Genomic DNA, 22,880 nt, shown 5'->3' on the forward strand with positions numbered 1-22,880 from the left:
CAGCGTATACTATGTTGGAGATTTGGTGACTTAATTGTAGTGGAGCCTATTACGGCAAATTTTGATTTTGGATGGACTATGCTATCTCATTTTTTTCCCTTTGGCATTTTTTTTTTTTAAATTCAAAATAATAATCGATTATTCGACATCGTAAATTTCTCTCGGTTGCTCATGATTTTCCCTGTCTAAGACTTTTGACGTCAATTGTTGTGATCATATTTGCTTTTAACGTCATCAATTCGAAACATACTCTTTCCATATGAGTTAATGAATTGTTTCTCCCTATGAAATTTTTAAATAAAATAAAGGGAAAAATAAATATTTTTGATAGAAACATGTTCTTTAAATGTTTGCACCTTACCCTATGTCCTGGGAAAAAAACAAAGAAAAGAACTATATAGTAAACGTTACACCATTTTTCTTTTGTTATTTCTCGAAAGGATTTTTTCAATGCCTTAAGTGGTCAAATAATGTTGTTTATTTAATTTGACACAATAAGTCTAAAAGTCAAACTAAAATATTAATTTAATAAAGTCCAGTGATAATTATCTCAAAGCTATGCAGTTTAAATAATTTTAAAAAATGAAATGCCTGTATGTGATTTATAAGGCATCTTCATTCTTATACATTATGAAAATGTGAGTAATTTTTCTTCTTGTTTATTTTTTCTCTTCCTCTGTTTTAATCGTACGTGTATATCTCCAACAAGACAACTACTTTATATAATAATAAAAAATTGGGATATTCAGAAAAATATAATATCCGAATTTCTTTTACAACAATAAAATAAAATAAAAAAGAAAGAGAGCGATATCTCAGTGTGTGAGGTGAGCTCAGCCGCCATCCAGTCAAACCCACGAGCTTTGACCAAAACAGTAATAATAATACATAAAAACAAATAAATTTCCAAAAACTAAAGAATAAAAGCAAAACTTTGTAATAAAAAAGGGGCACATCTGCAAAACTAAATTAAAAATTAAAAATCAACGGTCAAACTAACACATGAGCTTCCTAGAACTCTCTCTCTGTCTCTCTCCATAGAAAAACAATGAGGCTTTTTGGCTTGGGCAATACGTGACCAGTTTTTCTTCTTCCCTGTCCTATTAATCCGAGTCTCTCTCTCTCAAAAAAAAAAGTTGATCCATTTTTGTACCAAACACAAACACAAAACACAAATTTCACTCTCTCCTCTCATCTCTCTTCCATGGCTTCCTCAACTGGAAGCTTAGACACATCAGCAAACTCGTATCCAAACTTCACGTTCTCATCGCACCCTTTCATGACCACCTCATCCTTCTCCGACCTTCTCTCCTCCTCCGCCGCCGACGAAATCTCCACCTCCGCCGGAATCGGAGTCGGAGTCGGATCGGGCCGGCTAGGCCTCTCCGACCGGATAGCGGAGCGCGCCGGCGGAGGCTGGGGCGTCCCGAAGTTCAAGTCCCTTCCTCCGCCGTCGCTGCCGATATCTCCGCCGTCGATCTCGCCGTCGTCGTACTTCGCGATCCCCGCCGGACTCAGCCCGGCCGAGCTTCTCGACTCTCCGGTCCTCCTCAGCTCCTCCAACGTAAGATAAGAGAGCTCGATTTGAGTCTTATCACTTTGTTTGTTACTTCATTAGTTAGTTCACGATCCATCCTAATTTTTAACTATTTTAGGGCTTTCCAATTCGTTTTGTTCTTTCGCAACCAATTTGGTAAAGTTTTAACTGACTCTCTGTTTGGTGGTTTCAGATTTTGCCGTCTCCAACTACAGGGACGTTCGCGCCTCAATGGAAGACCAATTCTTTTAACAACAATAACAACAACAACAACAACAACAACAATCAACAACAGAGTATTGGCGTCAAACAAGAACTCAAAAACTACAACGATTTCTCTTTCCACACCCAACAACAACAATCAAGGCCTAACAACAACAACAACGCCAATACCAACAACAATTCGTCTTCCTTATCCTCGTTGTCCATGTTTCAATCCTCAACCGCCCAATCCCAATCGGTAAAGCTCCAATTTTTTTACTTCTCTGTTTCAACGTTTCTGTTTCAAATCTTCGGTTTTTATTGACGAAATGATGTTAATCCACAGGCATGGACTGACAACAACACCAACAACAACAACCAGTTTCAAGAGGTGAGCAATCAAGAATCGAAGCCGGTTCAATCGGACTTCAACAACAACAACAACGGTGGGTATATCCAGCCTCTGAGCCGGAGATCGGACGACGGGTACAATTGGAGGAAGTACGGTCAGAAGCAAGTGAAGGGAAGCGAAAACCCGAGGAGTTACTACAAGTGCACTTTCCCAAACTGCCCAACGAAGAAGAAGGTCGAGAGAGCCGTGGACGGTCAGATCACCGAGATCGTCTACAAAGGAAGCCACAACCACGCGAAGCCTCAGTCCACGAGGCGCTCCTCCTCCAACAACTCTGTCGTCTCCGTCGAGGCTCCACCGGATTCCTACTCCTACGGCGGCGCTCCCATGGACCAATCTGTAGCCACGCCAGAGAACTCCTCAGTCTCCCTCGGGGACGACGACTTCGACCAGAGCTCCCAGAAGTCCAAATCCGGCGGCGCCGACTTCGAGGACGACGAGCCCGACGCCAAGAGATGGTGAGTGAGCCTGAATTTTTCTCTATTTGTGATTCATCTTAATTGTTTCGAGTTCTGATTGGATTTTTTTTTTTTTTTTTTTTTTGCCGACAGGAAAAGAGAAGGCGAGAACGAGGGGATTTCTGCTCCGGGGAACAGGACGGTGAGAGAGCCGAGAGTTGTGGTTCAGACCACGAGCGACATTGACATACTCGACGACGGGTATAGGTGGAGAAAGTATGGCCAGAAAGTCGTCAAAGGCAATCCTAATCCCAGGTACAGATTATAGGCTCTCAACTTTTTTTTTTTAACATTATGTTGGTTTCTTCTCCTATATCCGTTTGGAACCCGGAAAATGTGGCAGCAAGTAAAAATTTGAAGGAAAATAAAAGTCCATTATTCAAGTTATCACATTCACAACATACCATTATTTATTATGAGCAGATTGATCGCCCCTTTTGTCTCTATCACTCATCATTATTAGTCCATATATGCTATGAGATTTGTGTCTCGGACTCTAATTTTGTATGTTACGTGAATGTAGGAGCTACTACAAGTGCACGAACCCGGGGTGTCCGGTGAGGAAACACGTGGAACGAGCCTCGCACGATCTGAGGGCCGTGATAACAACATACGAGGGAAAGCACAACCACGACGTTCCGGCCGCGCGCGGCAGCGGAATCAGCCGCGCCGCCATCCCACCCGCCACTAACATGGTCAACCCCGGCCTGAGGATGCCGGTCAACAACAACCAGGCCGTTCACGCGCAAATGACGCCATTTACCCTCGAGATGCTTCAAGCCACCGCCGGTACCAACTCCGGCTACAATGGCTTCGCAAACTCGCACATACACAACCACGGCCACGTCAGCAACAACAACAACGGCAACGCCAAGGAAGAGCCCAGGGACGACAATTCATTCCTAGACTCATTGCTCTGTTGAATATCCATATCACACAAAACACGCAAAAACACACCTCAGGTCTATCCCATTGTTTTATCATTCATATATTCCATTCATTTTATTTTTGTTCGTTCTTTAAGGTGTTCTTGTTCTTGTATATTTATGTTTTTGGTTAAATATATATTTATACATATGCTTATTGGGATGGATTTTTTTTTTTTTAATTTGTGTATATTTTTTAAAACGTTGTATGGTAATCATTAGGGGGTTTCTGCTGAATAGGAACAGAAAAAGAAGAAAGAAAATTGTTTTGAGGCTCTTCTTAGTCTGACAATACCAGTCTTTGATTTAAGTTTTTATTGTACCACACGTGGTGGTATGCTTTTTGTCAACTATTATCCCTTATGCCTTCTTGCTTTCTGCAAAAATGAAAAAAAAAAAAAAAAAAAAAAAATTATTATTACAAAGATATAATGGCTAGAGAAAGTTGATAATGTGATAGAAAGCGTATTAAAGTCTTCCGCGTTCGCCATGGAAGTTTGTTTGCACTGAAAACACCGTTCTTCTGGAAGTGGGCCCCATCAGTCGTAAAGTCGTCATTTCGATAGAGACAAATGAAATGTTTATTTTATTTTTGATTCCTTACAAGTTTTGAACGCGTCAAATATGTATAGCTGTTGGATTACTTGCTGGACAAGCTTATAGTCAAAAGTCAACTTATGTGTCCCCATAGGCGTTCCTTCTCAGCGGCTCCATATAGCCCCACCTTAACCCGCTAGTTTTACGATTTTACCCCCTGCACGCTCGCTGCTTCATAGCGAAACACGTCGGATAAAAGAGTAGTAGACAAGTTATTGTGGGACCCACATTTCCTTTCCTCCCATACTAACACGGCCACCGACCCAGCTAAAAAGGACTATAACTCCTTTTTATATCATTTTTCTTTTTATGATTTCGGGGTTTTGATTAAATTAGATTTATCCATGGAAAAAGTTTGTTTGTTCTTAATTTGTCCTATTCCTTAGCTCCAAATTTATAATAAATTCGTTAATTTATTCGTAACTTGACATAAGATTGCATAATCACCGAAACATTAGATAAACACGTCAAGTCTTATCATATAATACTATTTAGGAATGGATAACTATTGGAGGAGTAAATGAGACAATTCATGCTTCGATACTGGAATGCGTTAAATCATTAGACAATCCAACATCTCTCGAGAGACATCTGAACACGACGAGATCACGTTGTACAACTCTCAACAATTCGTCTCCATGAACTAAGATGGTCCAACTTGCTAACATGGTAGAGACAATACAAAAACATGTTCACAATATTTTCCAACATGGCTCGAGATATACATTCGATCCCGGTTACAACAGTTTCATCCAAAACCGCATTTAGTAGTTCGGGTTGCATCATTGACAATCGAAAACAAAGCTTGAAATCCGAAATGGTTGAGACATTGAACGTTTACAAAGATTGGTGTCAACATGAAGAACGCGTTCAAAAAACATTTGTGAACATTGATCTTATTGATAATTTTGATGTAAACTTCTAAAACATGACTATTTATGAGTAGAATTATAATTTTTTTTCTAAGTGATTAATGAAGATGCAATTAAGTTTATATATTAGCCATTTCTTTTAAAAGTTTAACATTTTAATCCATTTTTTATTAATTAATTTAACGGAAATTAGAGAAAATACTAATTTCTATTAAACTTAACGAAAGTATCACTATCTTTAAGTATCGAAAGGCAACCAATAGATTAATGGTAGTACCATTTCCGTTAAGGAATGAAAGGCCGATAACTATACTACCGTTGGTACCATTACCTGATGATCATCGATTGTTTGAAAGGCGTGTATCGATGACAAGAAAAATGAATATTTAAGATGACAGGATGAATGAATATTTAAGATGATCAACGATTGTTTGAATGACGTGCATTGAAATATGTGAAATAACATCCGTGTCCCAAAAAAGAATTCTAGTCCATTTAGGCTATAGGATAAAGAAGAGTAAAGTTAGATTGAAGTCAAAATTTAGTACACTATATAATTAGATCTAAATATGTCATGGAATGTAATTTGGTATCAAGACCGGTAACAAATTCTCTAAAATTTTGTGATAAATCTGTAATTTTGCCTTATTATTTAAATTTTCGTTCTACATTTTTGATAACGTTGTTGCTGACTCAAATTTATTTTAAAATTTTAAAATCTATATCATATCTAATTTAACATTGAAATTTTTAATCTCGATAAATAGTTTTTTTTTTATTGGATATTAATTTTAATTATTTGCATAAGAAACTAGAGTACAAAATATAACTTCACTATAGAAGTATGCTAAATGGTACGAGATTTACCCGTAAATTAGAATATATAGTGTGGTAGCCATAAATGGTAACTCAATTATTACCAAAAAATCATTATTTGCATGGTCCTTAGAGGCTAGAGCTAAGTATCAGCAGCCAGTGTCGTTTTACAATGGTGTTTGTCAATTTTTCAGCAGCAACAATAAATATATAAAAATGGAATAGACAAGTTGTCCTTAACTTGTTTCTGTCAGATTTTTTTTCATTATTTCTTCTATATTAACAAATTTAGTTATTATAAAAAAAATTATTATAAATAAATGAAAGGAACACTTGATTTGTAACAAAAAGATAAATTTAGATTATGATATAATATTTTTATTAATTTTTCTAATGCGTTAAGTTTACGTTAGGAAAAGAAAACTATCTAATGATTTGGATGAAATTTATGATATTTATTTTATTAAAGTATGATTTTTAATTTTCTTTTCTCTAAAAAAAAAAACGACATATAAAGCCATTTGAACCTAGCAGAACTCAAACGACCCCTCGTCTACCTATTATAATAGCCGTGAATTGGCGGGTAAATTAAAGACTAAAGAAAGTATGAAAGATAACGAAAGAACGTCTCTGCAAAACCTAAACCTTCTCTTCCTCTTCATCCAGACATCAATGGCGTCTCTAATCTTGAAACCCAAACGCTTCCGAACCATCCTTCTACGAATCCTCTCCTTCGCCGCCCTCTTCCTCGCCGTCAAGCACGCCCTCTTTCTCTCCCTCGCCGGCGACGAGTCCCTCTGCATCTTCCCCGACAAAACCCACATCTTCTTCGGATGCCTCTCCGCCCAATCCCAGCCGTCCATTCTCCGCCGCCGTGGCCACCGCGAGGCCGTCAATTACTACTCCTCCATCTTCCAAGATTTGATCTCCCAGGGCTTCTTGTCCCCGGAATCCAGATCCCTCTGCGTCGGAACACTCCCCGGCGACCCCGTTCTCGCGGCGATGAAGGCGATCGGAGTAGTCGCCGCCGTCCGCGGCGGCGACGGAAACAGAATCGCGTTCGAATCCGATGCCTTCGACTTCGAATTCTCCTCGGCGGAGGAACGACTTGCGTGTCTCGCGCCGGAGATCGAACGGACTCTGAAGCCCGGCGGCTTCTTCGTCCTCCACACGAACTCGGCTCGAGACTCGTACAGCCTCAACTCCTTGCTCGAGCTCTTCGAGCGTTGCACGCTGATCAGCGCCGGCGAGATCGACGGCCCGGATTCGCCGACCACGCTCCGCGAGATCGTCATGAAGAAGGAACACCCGCAACATTCTCCGCCCGAGAAAACCTGCTCCGCGTCGGAGATAGCTTCGAGAGCCGAGGCGTTGATCGAGCGATCCGCGCTCAAGAAGCCGTGGAGGGAATTCTCGGAGAAGAGCATCGTCGCGGTGAAGTACTTACCGTCCATGGTGGACATAAGCTTCAAGCGAAGGTACGTCTACGTGGACCTCGGAGCAAAAGGATACGAGTCGAGCATCGGAGGCTGGTTCTTGGATCAGTACCCGAAACAGGGAAAGGAGTTCGAGATCTTCGCGGTGGAGTCGGACAGGTCGTTCCACGGAGGTTACTTGGCGAGGAAGAAAGAGGTCACGCTCTTGCCCATGGCGGCTTGGATCAGGAACGAGACTCTCTTCTTCGAGATCGCGAGATCGGTCACCACGAAGAAGAGGAGGAAGAAAGTTCTGGGGAGGTTTCAGGCGGTGGTTCCGACGGCGAGCCACGTGGTGGAGAGCGCCGAGGTCAAAGGGTTTGACTTTGCGGAGTGGCTCGGGAGATCGGTTTCGCGGAGGGACTTCGTGGTGGTGAGGATGAACGTGGGCGGGGCCGAGTTTCACCTCATTCCCAGGCTGGTCGAGACCGGAGCGATCTGCTTGATCGACGAGATTTTTCTCGTCTGTCACTACGACCGGAGAAAGAGGAGGGTCCGGTACCGGAGGACTTACTCCGACTGCCTTAGGCTCTTCGCTTTGGTCAGAGAGAAAGGCGTTCTTGTTCATCAATGGTGGTGATTAATTTCATTGTTCATTTCATGTGTTTTAAGTAGCTTAGTTTGTACTTTGTAGTAACATTTTTGTGTTTATTCTTTTTGTTGATTTCAGAGGATTACTAATAGAGCTAAAAATAGTAAAGAATGAATATAAAAAGAAAGCGATGTTAATTTTATTATGAATTAGTTAAATGTGGTTCAAAGGCGTAAACGTATAAGAAGGAATGAGTGTGAACAATTACCTCTCATTTTTTTCCCATGCAATATGCAACCTTGAACAGCAACATCAACATCAACAATCTGTGCTCTCCAATCTCGTCCTAAACAAGCCAAAACAGGACATTCCGTGGATCGAAATCGCCGGAGAATAAATACCTAATAATAATAAATCCGGGAAGGATCCGCGTGTTATGCGGGATCGGCGGCTAAAGGTCCGATGCAACTCGGTTCGGAGGAGCAAGAAGAGGTGGAATCAACGTTCATATGCCATGTGGTGGATCAGATCAACTCGAGCGGAGTCTGGTTCGGAGACGACCCTCTCGCCTTCTCCGTCCCGTTGCTTCTCCTTCAGCTCTCCCTCATCTCAATCTTCACCCGAGCCATCTACTTCCTCCTCAAACCCTTCGGCCAGCCCTCCATAGTCTCCCAAATCCTCGTAAGTCACCCGATCCGTATATCTCTACGCATTTCACGCCATTGTTGCAATACATTTGTCCTGATTATTTACGCGGTTTTAGGGGGGAATAGTCCTAGGCCCGTCGGTGATCGGCCGGAACGCGACGCTGGCCAAGAAGCTGTTCCCCGCGAAAGGCAGGGCGACATTCGACACGATTTCGGTGTTCGGGTTCATGCTCTTCGTGTTCCTGATCGGAGTCAAGATGGACCCGAACATGGTTCTGAGGTCGGGGAAGCGAGGGATCGCCGTCGGATTCCTCTCGTTCACCGTCCCTTACATATTCTCGGGCTTCCTCGCGTTCGTCCTCGATCGGGCCGTGACTCTGGACCGGTCTCTCTCCGCGGCCTTACCCGCCATAGTCGGTCTCCAGTCGCTCACCGCCTTCCCTTCCGTGGCGTGCTTCCTCGACGAGCTTCGGATCCTCAACTCCGAGATGGGCCGACTGGCTTCCTCGTCGTCAATCGCCTGCGACGTCCTATACTTCTCCGTCGTGGCCGTCAAATTCGTGGCCCACCTCGCGGCCCGAAAGTCCGTGATCGTCTCGTTGGGGTATCTATCGGCGGTCGCGGCTTTGTTCGCCTCGATAGTGTACGGAGTGAGGCCCGCGGTTCAGTGGGCGATAAGGCAAACCCCCGAGGGCGAGCCTGCGAAAGATGTCCACGTTTATGCGGTGATTGCGAGTCTTATGGTGTGCGGGTTCGTGGGAGAGATGATCGGGCTGAACGCTTTCGTGCCGTGCTTTGTGCTGGGGCTTGTGATCCCGGACGGGCCTCCGCTGGGGGCGACGCTGGTGGAGAAGCTGGACTGCTTTGTGTCGGAGGTTCTGATGCCGATATTCTTCACGATGTGCGGGCTGAGGATGGACGTGTTTGCGATACAGAAGGCGAGGGATTTGGGGGTGATTCAGGTGGTGGTATTCGCGGCGTTTTTGGGGAAGGTTGTGGGGTCCGCGTTGCCGCCGATATTCTTCAGGATGCCGGTCGTCGACGCCTTGTCTCTCGGCCTCATCATGAATGCCAAGGGCGTCGTCGAGATCTTCTTGCTGCTCACTTGGAACGCTGACCACGTGCGTAAGCATTTTCTATCCCATCAAAAACCAGTAAATATTTACGGACTGAAGAGAAGAGGTTTTCACTTGGTTGGAAAAAAAAACGTTGCAATTTACTCGAGTGACAAAACTCTGGCAAAAAAGTTGAGAACGCTTCCGAGCCCTCAACCCAAGAGAATAGAAATTTGTTAGGATTTGAACTCTACTCCGACCTGATACATTTGTATTTTGTCGTTGCAGATTTCACAAACCTGAAATTCTCACAATAACTTAACTAACTAGGCCGATCAGAGCGAATTCTTGTCGTAATTAGTCTTACGGTCTCGACAACAAATTAACCTCATCCACTCAACAAAACTAAACTGTGTTTCATGAAATATTCCTTGCATTTCATTTTAATTATAGTATTAAGATAGAACTCTGTCACACACACTTCAGCAAATACCCTATCAAATTCACCAACATGATCAAAGAATTTGTTATTTCAATGATCCTTCCTTCATCAAAATATCAGTCATGAAGCGTGATCACTAGAATGCTGATCTCCTGTGTGTGATGTGGCACCACAGATCCTAACCGACGAATGCTTCTCGGTGATGGTGATATCGCTGCTGCTGATCACCGGAATCGTGTCCCCGCTGGTCCGCGCAATCTACGACCCTTCGAAACGCTTCGTGGCGTACCGCCGCCGCACGATCCTCCACCACCGCCCCGGCGAGGAGCTCCGAACGCTCGCGTGCGTGCACCGCCAAGAAAACGTCCCACCGATCCTCGACCTAATCGCTGCCTCCAACGCCACCCCCGACAGCCCCATCGCCGTAGTCGTCCTCCACCTCGTCAACCTCGTCGGCCGCGCCTCCTCCCTCCTCCTCCCCCACGACCCCTCCAACTCCGGCCACCACCACCACCACCACCGCCGACGACCATCCCAGAGCCAGCGAATCTTCAACGCCTTCCACAAGTTCGAGAAGCACCGGGCCCGCCACGTGGCGGTCCAGTGCTTCAAAGGCGTGTCACCCTACGCCACCATGCACAACGACGTGTGCTCTTTGGCTCTCGAGAAGCGGTCCACGCTCATCGTGGTCCCGCACCACAAGCTATGGGCCGGCGGCTCCGTGGTCGAGTCGTCGCATTTTCTGCGCCACCTCAACGCCGCCGTGCTCGACAAGGCGCCGTGCTCCGTCGGCGTCCTCGTCGACCGCGGCGGCGATCGCCGCCGGAAGGGGCTCCTCTCGTCGCAGTTCCGCGTCGCGGCGCTCTTCTTCGGCGGCGCCGACGACAGGGAAGCTTTGGCTTACGTTGGAAGGATGGCCAAGCACCCAAACGTGCTCACCACGCTCTTCTGCTTCGCCTCCGGCGACAGCGACGGCGGAGGAGATGCGAGGAGCCGGGCGTTGGACACGGAGATTCTGAGCAAGTTCCGGCTGAGCGCGTTCCGGGACGAGAGGGTTTCGTTCGAGGAGGCGGCGGTGGCGGACGGGGCGGCGGTGATGCGGGTTCTGGCGGCGCTGGACGGGGCTTTCGAGCTCGTGGTGGCGGGGCGGCGCCACGGGGAGTCGTCGTGGGTGACGGCGCAGCTCGGGAAGTGGAACGACCACGGAGAGCTCGGCACCATCGGGGAGATATTAGCGAGCTCCGAGGTTCGGATCGTGGCGTCGGTGTTGGTGGTGCAACAGCAGACTAGGGTTTGGGGATTGCGCGATCCGGAAGAGTCCACCGGACTCAAGCGAGAGTCCACAAGGCAAGATCTTTGAAACCCTCCGTTTCTTTTCTTTTTTTTCTTTTTCTCTTTTGGTCTCTAGTGTATAAATCATGATCACACACTTTGAAATATTGTTCTTGCTCAAATTATTAATATTAGTTTATGTATTCATCAATCAGAACTTGATATACTCAGTTTTGTTTTTTCGTTTTTTTTTTCTTTTTCTTTTTTGTTGATAGTAATTTTAGGCAGCGGAAGTTTTGAAGATTTTGATAGGTTTCTTTCACTGCCTTGATGATGAGATGATGAGGAAGAGAGCTGTGAAATCTTGCTGTGTATATATATGTCTCGTATTATTTTGCCTGCTGGTGAATGATATAATGAATATGTATATGTACCTGTATATATTGGGGAAAACAAAAGTAGGATAGTATGGCTTGCTGTTTATTTTCTCCTTACTCTTGCGGTCCTGTAGTGCTAATCTATATGAGATCAACGACAAGCTAAGTATAGTAAAATTTGCATTATTTATCCCAATTTTGATCACGTTAGGCTCTTCTCTTGTCCTCCTTTCATAATTTTCTTACATAAGTGCTCCACATTTATATACAATATTACCCTCAAAAGAAAATTGATTTGAAAACAATAAATGAACAAACAATAAAAAGGGCGGACTAAGTATGTTGTTATGTTGATTGACTATGTTTATTGTTTACTGTTTGTTCAAACTATTTTAAGTTGTTCAAAATTTCGTGCAACTACTTGTTCAACAGTATTGAGTTACTTAAGTCACATGTTCTCCATGTGCGAATCAAACTGAAGATATTCTATTTTTAGTTCCGATTTGTAGAGATATGAACGGAATTGGTTTTCTGATCGATTTGATTCGCGGAAGATTTGGTAGTTGACCTAAACAAAACTCGTGTAGGGTTTAAGTTTAGGTAAGCAATTGTCTTAGTCACACACGACATACTTATCCTTGAACACGTTTTTTGTACGCTACAGATCTACATCGACAACGAGTTTAAGATATTACTGTCAACCATTGTGCTTTATTTGTGCAAGGCTTGTTTAGTAACGTATGAGTGCGTATTTTGCTGAGACAATATGTGGGAGAGAAATTTTCGATCTAAAGGGAGCTTAGATTGCAGTTCATCGAAGCATTTGAGGAGACAGCCGTTTCGAAAGAGAGTATGCAAGCTTAAATTCTTGGTCTTTTTTTATTAGTGAATTAATTTTCACCAACGGATTTATACCGCCCTCCAAATAAGTTGTTTTGTCATTGATTCTCTGTGTTCATTTATTTTTCTATTTTTTATTGCTTGTTTTATTTGTCTAGCATAAATTAGTTGTTCAACTAATGTTATGGAAGAAGGAACCAAAGAGAAAGAGAAAGTATGAGCAACAATCAATTTTATCTTCTAACAATCATACTGAGGTCAATAGTCCTTTGACCCTTAGATTGCGAATATATCGTTTTAACTACGAAGAGTTTGTTCATGCAAATCTACATTTGTCTCTTCGTAAGTTGTTTAGTTTGTTTATGGACTAAAGACTAATGTTTTATCATAAAAAAGCTTCAAACAAGGAAGATTGAATGAACGTTTCAACTTTTATTAATAAATAAGCAATTACAAGCAAGAGTCTTCATGAGACTATATTACATCAAATGTACAATATAAGGATTACAACTCTTCTTGTGGGCACAATTGACAACACCATATCACTCTGCAAGTGGTTACCATTATTATATATATTTATTAATGTTTATTCACGGTTCACTTGGATCTATCTGATGAGACAAAAGTCAGAAGTACTTGACACCTTCAAGTTGTTCAAGAAACATGCTGAGTTGCAATTAGGTACCAAGATCCTTGCTTTTCAGTCTGGTTAGGTAGAGAGTATGGTCTCTTCGCTGGCTATCTTACATCTCAAGGCATTAGTAGGAACTCGTGTCCATATAGCAATCAAGAAAATAAATTGGCTGAACGCAAGCACAAGCATGTTGTGGAAACTGGCCGCACACCTCTTGCACAGGCCAAAATGCCACTGCATTATTGAGATGAGGCTTTCATAACGTCAATGTACTTAATCAACAGGATTCCCACTCTAGTTCTCCATCTACATTCTCTAATTGAAGTTTTATTTCACATCAAGCCTGTATATGCTCACCTAATGGTCTTTGGATATGGGTGTTTCCCCAATATTAGACCATTCAACACTCACAAGTTGGATTTCAGATCCAAACCTTGTTTCTTTATGGGCTACAATTTGAGTCACAAGGGCTATAACTACCTTGATGCAACTGGTAAAATCTTCATCTCTTGAAATTTCATATTCAACGAAACTGCCTTTCCATACACCACCTTGTTCCCATCATCTTCTTCAACCTCATCATCTACATCTTCTAATCAAGTTAGTCCATTACTTTCTCTATTGATCCAAAACTCTATCAATACACCACTAACCTCATTGGTATCTCCCTTCACCTCGTCTTCACATCACTATAATTCATCTTCTTCAAACTCACTTCTCACTTCAGTCTTCGTCCCATCTACATCCTCATGCAAGCCATCTTTATTCTCATCTTTAAACTTACCATCCACATCACATTCTCATCCCCTACCAAATAATGCTCATTCAATGGTCACTCGTGGCAAGGCTGGTGTGTTCAAGCCTAACGTTTACATAGCTTGCAAAGAACCTGAGAGTGTCACTAAAGCACTGCAATTTGAGGCATGGAAGCAGGCCATGACAGATGTCATCTTGGCACTTCTCGAGAATGGAACTTGGAGCTTGTGCATCTCCCCGATGACATGAAAGCTATTGGTTAAGATGGGTCTGTAAACCCAAGGAAAACTTTGATGGCACCTTGAACAAGCACAAGGCACGATTTGTGGCCAAGAGTTTCAGATAGGTCGCAAGGTTTGACTTTCATGTGAAAATGACACCGGAAAACAATCATGATCCAGCGGAAGCAATGAAATTACACTAACAAGAGCTAATTAAAACATGGTTATTTATACAAGATCTAGATCTACGTTATTTAATGAGAGCAAGCAATATGTCAAGCAATCGATGAGAAAGACGAGTTTACGAAAACTTACAGTTTTTGGCTCACAAACCGAAAGCTTTCACAATTCGTCTTCATCTTGAACGTACAAGCCTCCACACGATCAGATCTGGAACTCTTCCTTTAAGGACTCGATGTGATAGCACCAAAGTCTTCCGAAACGTAATCTCCGAGGAAGATAAGACAAATGAGTGGGCAACGTTGTATCTCACTAGATCTGGAAACGTAATCTTCGTGTTTTAAGTTTTTCAAATTTTTGTTATTATTTTTTTAGGTTGTCAATTGTTCATTTAGAATTATACAAGTTTATGTTTATGAAAAAAAAAATATTTTGTTTCTTCTACTATTTGTAAAACCGTTTGTAACCTAATTATAGAGCATTTAAAATTAAATATAGTTGATTTTAAACTTTTTTGTAGGTTTTTGAAATGTATAAGTTTAAATGGATTGTTTTATGAATATGAGTTTTAAGAAATAGTAAAACGCTGTTTTTTAGAGTGTCGCTTTTAGGAAAATAAAATGTTCAAAAGCTTATTTTATATTTTCTAGAATTTTTCCAGAATTGATCTCAACGGTTTTATTTCATCAAGATTTCATGTCTAAGAGCATTTTAGTAATTTCTCCTAGCTATGAATTCTGATTTTTTTTTTCACAAACTTTTCATGTCCAGAATAGTATTTTTTGTGGGTATTAAATGTTATTCTAATTATTAATTATTCCTTCTAGGCTTTAAACCGAGTAGAGCGTTTAAGCTGTTCACGATCAAAGATCGTAATTTTCAACTTCAGTTGAGAACAATCTCACTACAGCACATATTAATTTTAAATAAAATTATGATGAGTTTTGCGATTCATGACATGGTCTGTTTGATATTATTATGTGGTTTTGTTATAGTCATAAACCACGTGATGCATGATATGATATGTTTAAGTATGATAATATGATTTATGACTTGTTATATATTATGCGATGATTATATGTACACGTTTATGAATTTTAGCCCATGCTATCTTATGATATGATAAGTGATGATGATTGAATATTAACGACATGTTTTTGAATTTATATGACGTTATGTATGCTGATATTTGCGCATGTCTTTATGCTAAGTAAATTTGTGTATGATGTACGAGATGCTAGTTAATTTTTTCTATTGACATATGTTATGTTTCATATGCATTGGTAAGCTATGTCATGTTTTGTTTAGTTTATAATCATTTCATGTATGATGTGTATCTATATTACATGTCATATTTGCATGTCACCTAAATAATAAAGAAAAAAGATAAGTAAGAGAGTCGTACCGCCTCGAGCTACGGATGTCTTAAGGAGAATTTCTCGAGCCGATTTACGGGCCCAAATGGGAAAATATCTCTTATGTCATAAGTTTATAAGATGGAGCGAAGTATGGGAGCTTGCAACCCCATATCTTCGTCTCCAAAGTGCGCACTGAAAAAATTGGTACGACTACTCTAGGGGAGCCCCGAATAAAATATAATAAGACTTATATTAAGAAAGACCATGTCACCTTGAGAACAAAAAACACTAATAATCGGTTCATGCATTGCATCACTCATCTTGTATTGTGAGTTTTATATTGTTCTCGCTGAGCGTTAGCTCGTTTTCACAAAAATGTTACGTATGTGATGTAGGTAAACAAATTGCAAAAAATTGAGCAAGGTGGACTAGCGACGTCAATAGCGAGATGGTTGGGTTATGGTTTTTATTCACGAAATAAGTCTTCCGCCACGAGTCACTAAAAAAAAATAAGCTTTAAAGTTTTTCTTTTATGATTATAAGTTATGAAGTTTTAAAAGCGTTATTTATATTTGTTGAGTATAATATTTTTATTTATATATTGATATTTCACAATCGCATTTTGGTTTCAAATTTATATTTTGTATTTTATAAAATATGATTAAATGATTTATTAATTTTTAAAATGGTCTTTTTATATATTCAACTTTGTATTCGAGATATTTGAAGATATTTCTATATTCTTAGATTTAATTTGCCATGAATTACGATGTAAAAAAATATCCATTATTTTTCCTAAAGTTTAAAAGTAAGATAAGTAAGATGGTCCGAAAAATCGGGTTGTCACATTGACTAAGTATGTCTTAGTATATATGGATGACATTCTAATCATCAGGTGCTGCTCTGCGAGCCTAGACTCACTAGTTCGCCACCTTCATGCTCAAGTTGCCCTCAAAGATCTTGGTGAACTTGATTATTTGCTTTGTATTCAAGTTCATCATGTGGAATCACGCTTTTTCTTATCTCATAAAAAGTATGTTGTGGACCTGTTAGTTCGTGTCAAAATGCAATATGCTAAGGGTATTGCTTCTCCGATGACCTCCGGTGAAAAACTTACAGCGTACGGCAGCGATTCTGTCACTGACTCACATCTCTACTGCAGTGTTGTGGGTGCTCTGCAGTACCTAACGATTACATGCCATGGGCTCTCATTTGTAGTGAACAAGGATTGTCAATTCATGCAAACCCCTCTTGAAGCTCACTGGAAAGCTGTCAAGCGGATTTTTCGTTACATCGTCGGTACCATTGATTATGGTCTTCACATTTACCGGCAGTCTCTGTCGAATATTTCTCTCTCTGGTTTTAGCGATGCGGACTGGGCTTCCGACTGTGATGATCGCAAGTCAACTACCGACTTCTATGTCTACTTGGGATCCAACCTGATCGCTTGGTCTTTACGTAAGCAACACACCATTTCCAGGTCTTCGACTGAGGCTGAGTTTGATTGCTTGGCAAATTTGGTATCTGAAACTATGTGGCTTCAATTTCTTCTTGGTGAGCTTGTCCATGGCTCTCTCCCACTCGCCACTGGTGTGATAACCTCAGCACCGTGCTAATGGCTGCTAACCTAGTTCTCAACGCTCGCACCAAGCACATTGGGATCGAACTCTACTTTGTTCGTGAGAAGGTTTTGCAATGCCAGCTTGATGTCCGTCATGTCCCTGCCTTCGATCAAGCTGTGGATGTCCTCACCAAAGCCATCTCTAGCTCGCGGTTCCCTCTTCTGCGCTCTAAACTCATATAAGAATCTCTTTCTACGCTGAGTTTATGGGGGGCTATTAGAGTATAAACGACTGTCATTGGTTATCTCTTTTAGTGTCGTTTATAGTATTAGCGTATATATAATATATTAGTCATTATTATTATTATTATTTTATTTAGGATTATTTTCCTTTTTCTTTATTTCCTTTTTTGTTGTATTAGGGTTATATATACCAAGACTATTCTATTCATTTACAATGCAATTCATTATTCAGATTTCCTCTTTTTCTCTAAATCCCTAAATTTTCATATAGCTCTCTCTATTCGTTTGCTGACGTGTATTAGTTCAGTTTGTTAGTTACTCTGCTCAAGTATAATAGCATAAGCGTGTACTCATTTCAGTATCAATGAATCGTTTCGTTCATTCATTTCATTGTATCAAATAGTTAGTCTTCGTTTTCAGGGATTCCTCTATTTGTCCATGTGATTAAAATAGTCTCATACCAAAAAAAAAAAAAAAAAAAAAAAAAATTACAAGATTGTCGATACACTCAAATTATCCGCTTGTGCTCATTATATGTCTTTATCAACACTATTTGCATCATCATCCAACCATGTTATATTTCGTCAAAATTGTTACAAGATTCTCCTCTAATATCATTTTTAGAGATAGTTAAGTGATCTATTTAATTGTTATGTCATTCACAGCAATTCATATTTTTTCTATCTTTGACTCAAAGATTTAGGACACTGAACATAAATTTTAAAAGTATATATGTATTTTTACCATATATACATACACACATATGATATATATATATATATATATATATATATATATATTATATGGCACGCATGGCTGAAGAGTGAAGACCCTGGCCCTCTCTCATCGTTATGACCAACCCAATCCTGGAGGAAAAGAACAAAGATTAGTTTTAGAGACCTGATGTCATTCACTAGCTGGGGATACGGAAGAAACAAAACATCAATCAGTATTCAACAAAATAGCGAGTGGGAATAATAGTAATAGCAACACCATCATGATTTAGTTTCTAATGACCAATTTACAAGAACATATGAACCTTCATGCATGTTCCGTCTAACATCTAAATCAGCTCCTGTGATGTTTTTCCCCCATTTTCTTCTAAATTTTCTCTCATCTATACTACTAATACGGGAAAAAATAAAAATGAAAAAATTATTAAAAAATAAAAATATAAAGATGCCCCCATAAGGATTTTTGAGATCTAAGTTCATGCAAGGAATGCAATGAACTGTTTCACGATGTGGAGTTTTCAACTACTAATTGCTAGCTAAAAGACAGGTACAGCTAAGATGGGTCAGAGGCCTCTCAATAATATAACCAAGGGGTATATGCAATAATAATGCAAAACTAATCAAGTGACGCCTAGTTTTTTAATTGAACCGTATAGTTTTAATTTTACCACCAGAATCAAAGGCACATGTTGAGGTTAACCTTATATTTTACCAGTAGGATTTACCTTAATATATTTTGTGATATATTTTATTTTTATCAGAAGCGCCTGCCTGATATTATACGTAAGTTTTAAAAAAAAAAAAAAAATTGTTTTTGGAAATGGAGATTTTGACTTGATTGGACTGATTGACATTGAATTGCCCATATAGACCCGATTTGTAAAACAAGTCACCCAAATCAAAGACTTTTTTTTGTCTTCAATCTAGAGAGATTCAGCCAAATTCTCTACTCCGAAAACTGAAAAAGTTAATCCTTGAACTCAGATCCCTTTTTCATATTCCTGAGTTCATTGGGATCTCCAATTACTATTTTAATATGGGTCACTGCTTGTAATCTAGTAGTTTAATAACTTCAGCAAACTTAATAATTAATCATTATATAAAAATGAAAACTCCATGGAAGGTCACCACACTATTTTCACTGAAAGCCTATGTTGTATGTATTCCTACCTTTTGACCAATGAAATGATGCCAACACGGAGTTCATTCATGCAGGTACATCAGGGTTATTCTAATATGTGATCATTTCTGTACGGTTAGATTTCAAACTGAAAAAATTCACGCGATTTACTATTGGCTAAAACCGATGTATGGACTTTCGGACTTACACTTATATATATATTATATATATATATATGAAGTGGATTAATTAAGAGAATGGAATCCATGCGAGAATCGAGTTATACGAATTATATTTTCAAGAAGATTGTCAGGTTGGTTGCATTTATTTATTTGGAGCGTGAATTGTCGTTATATATCTGTGTATATATATACACACACACCAAAAAGACTATTAAACCATTAATTGCACAAAAACACCCACCAAATCACCGATTTTAAACGGACAATCCAGATTGAAATTTTTTTAAGGGAAAATTACACATTTATACCCTGTGTTTTGGTGAAATGTCGAGTTTAACCTTCGGTTTTCAAAAATGTCGAGTTCATACCCTCTGTTTAACTAAAATGACGAAATTATACCCTCTGTTTAACTAAAATGACGAAATTATACCCTGAAATGAATAACAGCGTCACAAATCTCTCTTTCATTGATATTAACTCTTATATAAGAAAAACAAAATCAAATCTAAATCAGTGCCCTAATTTCCAAATTCTCAATTTTGAAATAAAAATAGCCTTAAATTGAAATTAAATAATAAAACTCATACCTCCTAAGAAATGACTTCATTTCGTGTTCGAATTGTAACTCTAAATCATGGATTCTCTGTTCGAATATGCGATTTTGATGACTATCAACTATCGATGTTTACCCCTTTGCATCTTTCTGTGTTCTTCACGATTAAGATATTATTGTTTATTTTTTAGTTTTTAAATAAATTACATATATGGTGCGAATGAATAAAGATAATTGGTGTTTATATATAAATATTATAGACAACGTCAATGAAAAGTCAATTAAAATAATATTCGTGACACTGTTGTCTATTTCAGGGTATAATTTCGTCATTTTAGTTAAACAGATGGTATAATTTCGTCATTTTAGTTAAACAGAGGGTATGAACTCGACATTTTTGAAAACCGAGGGTTAAACTCGACATTTCACTAAAACACAGGGTATAAATGTGTTATTTTCCCTTTTTTTAATAGTTATTTGTTCTAGCTAAACAGGCGATTAAAACTAAAGAATTTGAAACAGTCTTTGTCTTAAATTAATAAAATAATTGTTTCAAAAATTTATTAGTAGGTGCCAATATATATTTTCCCCAATATATGGGATAAATATCCTATATACAATTGTCATTTTATTTTATTGTAAGGATACACTCATCGTTATAGGTTACTTTAAACTAATTCAATTCAGAAATCACTTTAAAAATTGACAATATGTTTCATTTTTTGAGCATTATAGCTATATAGCCACAAGAAAATATTAATATTGCGTAATAATAAACGTTTTAGAAAAATTTAAAATTTATCCATCCCATTTTATTAACAGATATAAAAATACATTACTCTCTTGCAAAAAAAAAAAAAAAAAAAAAAAAAACTCTCACATATAAATGGTTACTTGCATAAATCGAGGAGTGAATCTTTCTTAGTACACACGCAAGTGATATCCAACAGACATGCAGAATTCAAATTAATGAAAAAAATAAATAAAAAAATAAAACACGCAAACAGATATGAAGAACGTTGATATTTAGAAAAACACAAAAATATATGCATCACAAACACAAAATTATATGCATAACAAGCATATAAAAAATAAAGAACGAAAAATGTATACAAATTTGATTGATAACAGTTAAGTGTTGTAAATAGTGGTTAATATCCATTACATACATAAAAACGCAAAAAATGAAGAACTAAAACGTAGACAGGTTTGATTGATAATAGATAATGGTTGTAAATCATTGTTAATATGCATTATGAACATAAAAATGCAGAAAAATAAAGGAAAAAAACCACAACAACAAACAGTGGCAACAGCCACAATTTTTATTCTCGGGAATAGCTACGGCAAGCCACTATTTTGGTTTATAAGATTTTATTTGTGTAATTACTTTTACATTTGAAACATTTAATAATTGGCGGAAAAAAGATTACCCGGAAAAAAGGGCGGGAAAAATAGATGGAAAAATGACAAGAAAAATAGGTTTCCCGACAAAATAATGTGGCCAAAATCAGCCGCGACAACAGTCACGACTAGTCGCGGCTGTTTTGTCGCGGCTAATATTAACCACGACTTGTCGTGGCTAGTTGTTGTTCAACTGCAACAGAGCAACAGCCACGACTTTTGTCGTGGTTGTTGTCGCAGTTGAAGTACCAACAATCACGACTTTCATAGCAACAGTCATAACCTAAATAAATTTAATATATAACAGAATCATTGTTAATATGCATTACGAACATAAAAATGCAGAAAAAATGAAGGAAAAAAAAACATTTAATAGATAACAGTTAATTATTGTAAATAGTCATTAAGTTTTTTTTTCCCTTTCTATATATGTGCTATCTAGCTATTCCTTTTTAACTTAACAAAAACATGTTATATGTATGTGAATATGTTAATTTATTCAACAATGTCAACTAGGTTTGCTTTAGAGCTAATATTGCGCACATATTTAAGAATAAATGTTGCAGCTCATATTTCTGAACCTTACGCAGCTAAATTTGTATAAATACATCTTTCTCAAACTTAGCTGTTGCAGGCCTGTGTGTGTATATATATATAATATTCCATCTAGCTATATTATGTGTAATTAAAAAGGGTAACATAAAGACACGACTTTTTAATATAAAAAAAAGCTTATTCAATATACATTTTATAATCGGTAACAAGCTAGTATATAAGTTTAAAAGTTACTTACAAACAAGTTATGTTCAGCACACACAATTTTTTTTTTTTTTTTAAGAAATGAAAAAAAAAATACACATGGATAGATGAAACCATATGCACTCAAGTCCAATTATAAATTTATAATCATGACCACCATGAGTGGTATGACACGTTTGCAGCAATAATGTAGGAAAGATAATTGGTATTCTATGGCACCCATGGAATGCTCTTTACCACTATTATTCCATAGAAAACTGTTGGTCCATCTGTGTAAGACAATTAAATTGTTCTCTAATGTCAAAAAATTAAAATAAATAAATAATGTATTTCTCAAGGTTATATGGATTTTGTGGATCTAGCTTCAGAAATTCTGAAGAGTTGCATTGAATTTAGGCAGAATCCAACGTGAGATCGTTTGAACGAACATATATGTGAAACCTCGTTAATCATAAACAAATGTTTTTTTTTTCTGCAAGGAGAGTATATACATATCTTCTTATTCCAAATGCCAAAGCACTCTCGAAAATGCATACAAACACAAACATTAAGAAAATATCTTCTCCCAAATGAGTTCAGAGAGAGAGAGGGAGAGTTATCAAAACATAAAAAACAAGTATTTTGTGCAACTTTTTTTTTCTTCTTTTCCTTTAAGTTTCTCTCTCCTTGATGTAAGTATGTCTCTGATCTGAAGTCATGCTCATCAAGTCATTTTG

The 22,880-nt window shown here is 38.9% G+C and overlaps 2 protein-coding genes and 2 pseudogenes across 2 annotated transcripts; all 4 read left to right on the top strand.

Moving 5' to 3' along the window:
* Positions 1 to 1,075: 1,075 nt before the first annotated feature.
* LOC149381631 (WRKY transcription factor WRKY24-like) lies at positions 1,076 to 3,697 on the top strand. Its single transcript, XM_089630105.1, has 5 exons — positions 1,076 to 1,564; positions 1,731 to 1,997; positions 2,085 to 2,608; positions 2,702 to 2,863; positions 3,132 to 3,697. Exons 1-5 carry the CDS (start codon positions 1,205 to 1,207, stop codon positions 3,529 to 3,531), a joined length of 1,713 nt encoding a protein of 570 aa, XP_089486231.1. The 5' UTR covers positions 1,076 to 1,204; the 3' UTR covers positions 3,532 to 3,697.
* Positions 3,698 to 6,491: 2,794 nt separating this feature from the next.
* LOC149381632 (uncharacterized) lies at positions 6,492 to 7,874 on the top strand. The gene has a single exon (XM_089601406.1). The coding sequence runs from the start codon at positions 6,492 to 6,494 to the stop codon at positions 7,872 to 7,874; it is 1,383 nt and encodes a 460-aa protein (XP_089457532.1).
* Positions 7,875 to 8,288: 414 nt separating this feature from the next.
* LOC149381633 (cation/H(+) antiporter 15 pseudogene) lies at positions 8,289 to 11,330 on the top strand (annotated as a pseudogene).
* Positions 11,331 to 16,480: 5,150 nt separating this feature from the next.
* LOC149381634 (secreted RxLR effector protein 161 pseudogene) lies at positions 16,481 to 17,224 on the top strand (annotated as a pseudogene).
* Positions 17,225 to 22,880: the final 5,656 nt, after the last annotated feature.

This window comes from Urtica dioica, chromosome 11, assembly GCF_054948205.1.
Source record: "Urtica dioica subsp. dioica isolate 48M chromosome 11, U.dioica_male_clone48M_v1_H2, whole genome shotgun sequence".
In the NCBI taxonomy this organism is placed as follows: Eukaryota; Viridiplantae; Streptophyta; class Magnoliopsida; order Rosales; family Urticaceae; genus Urtica; species Urtica dioica.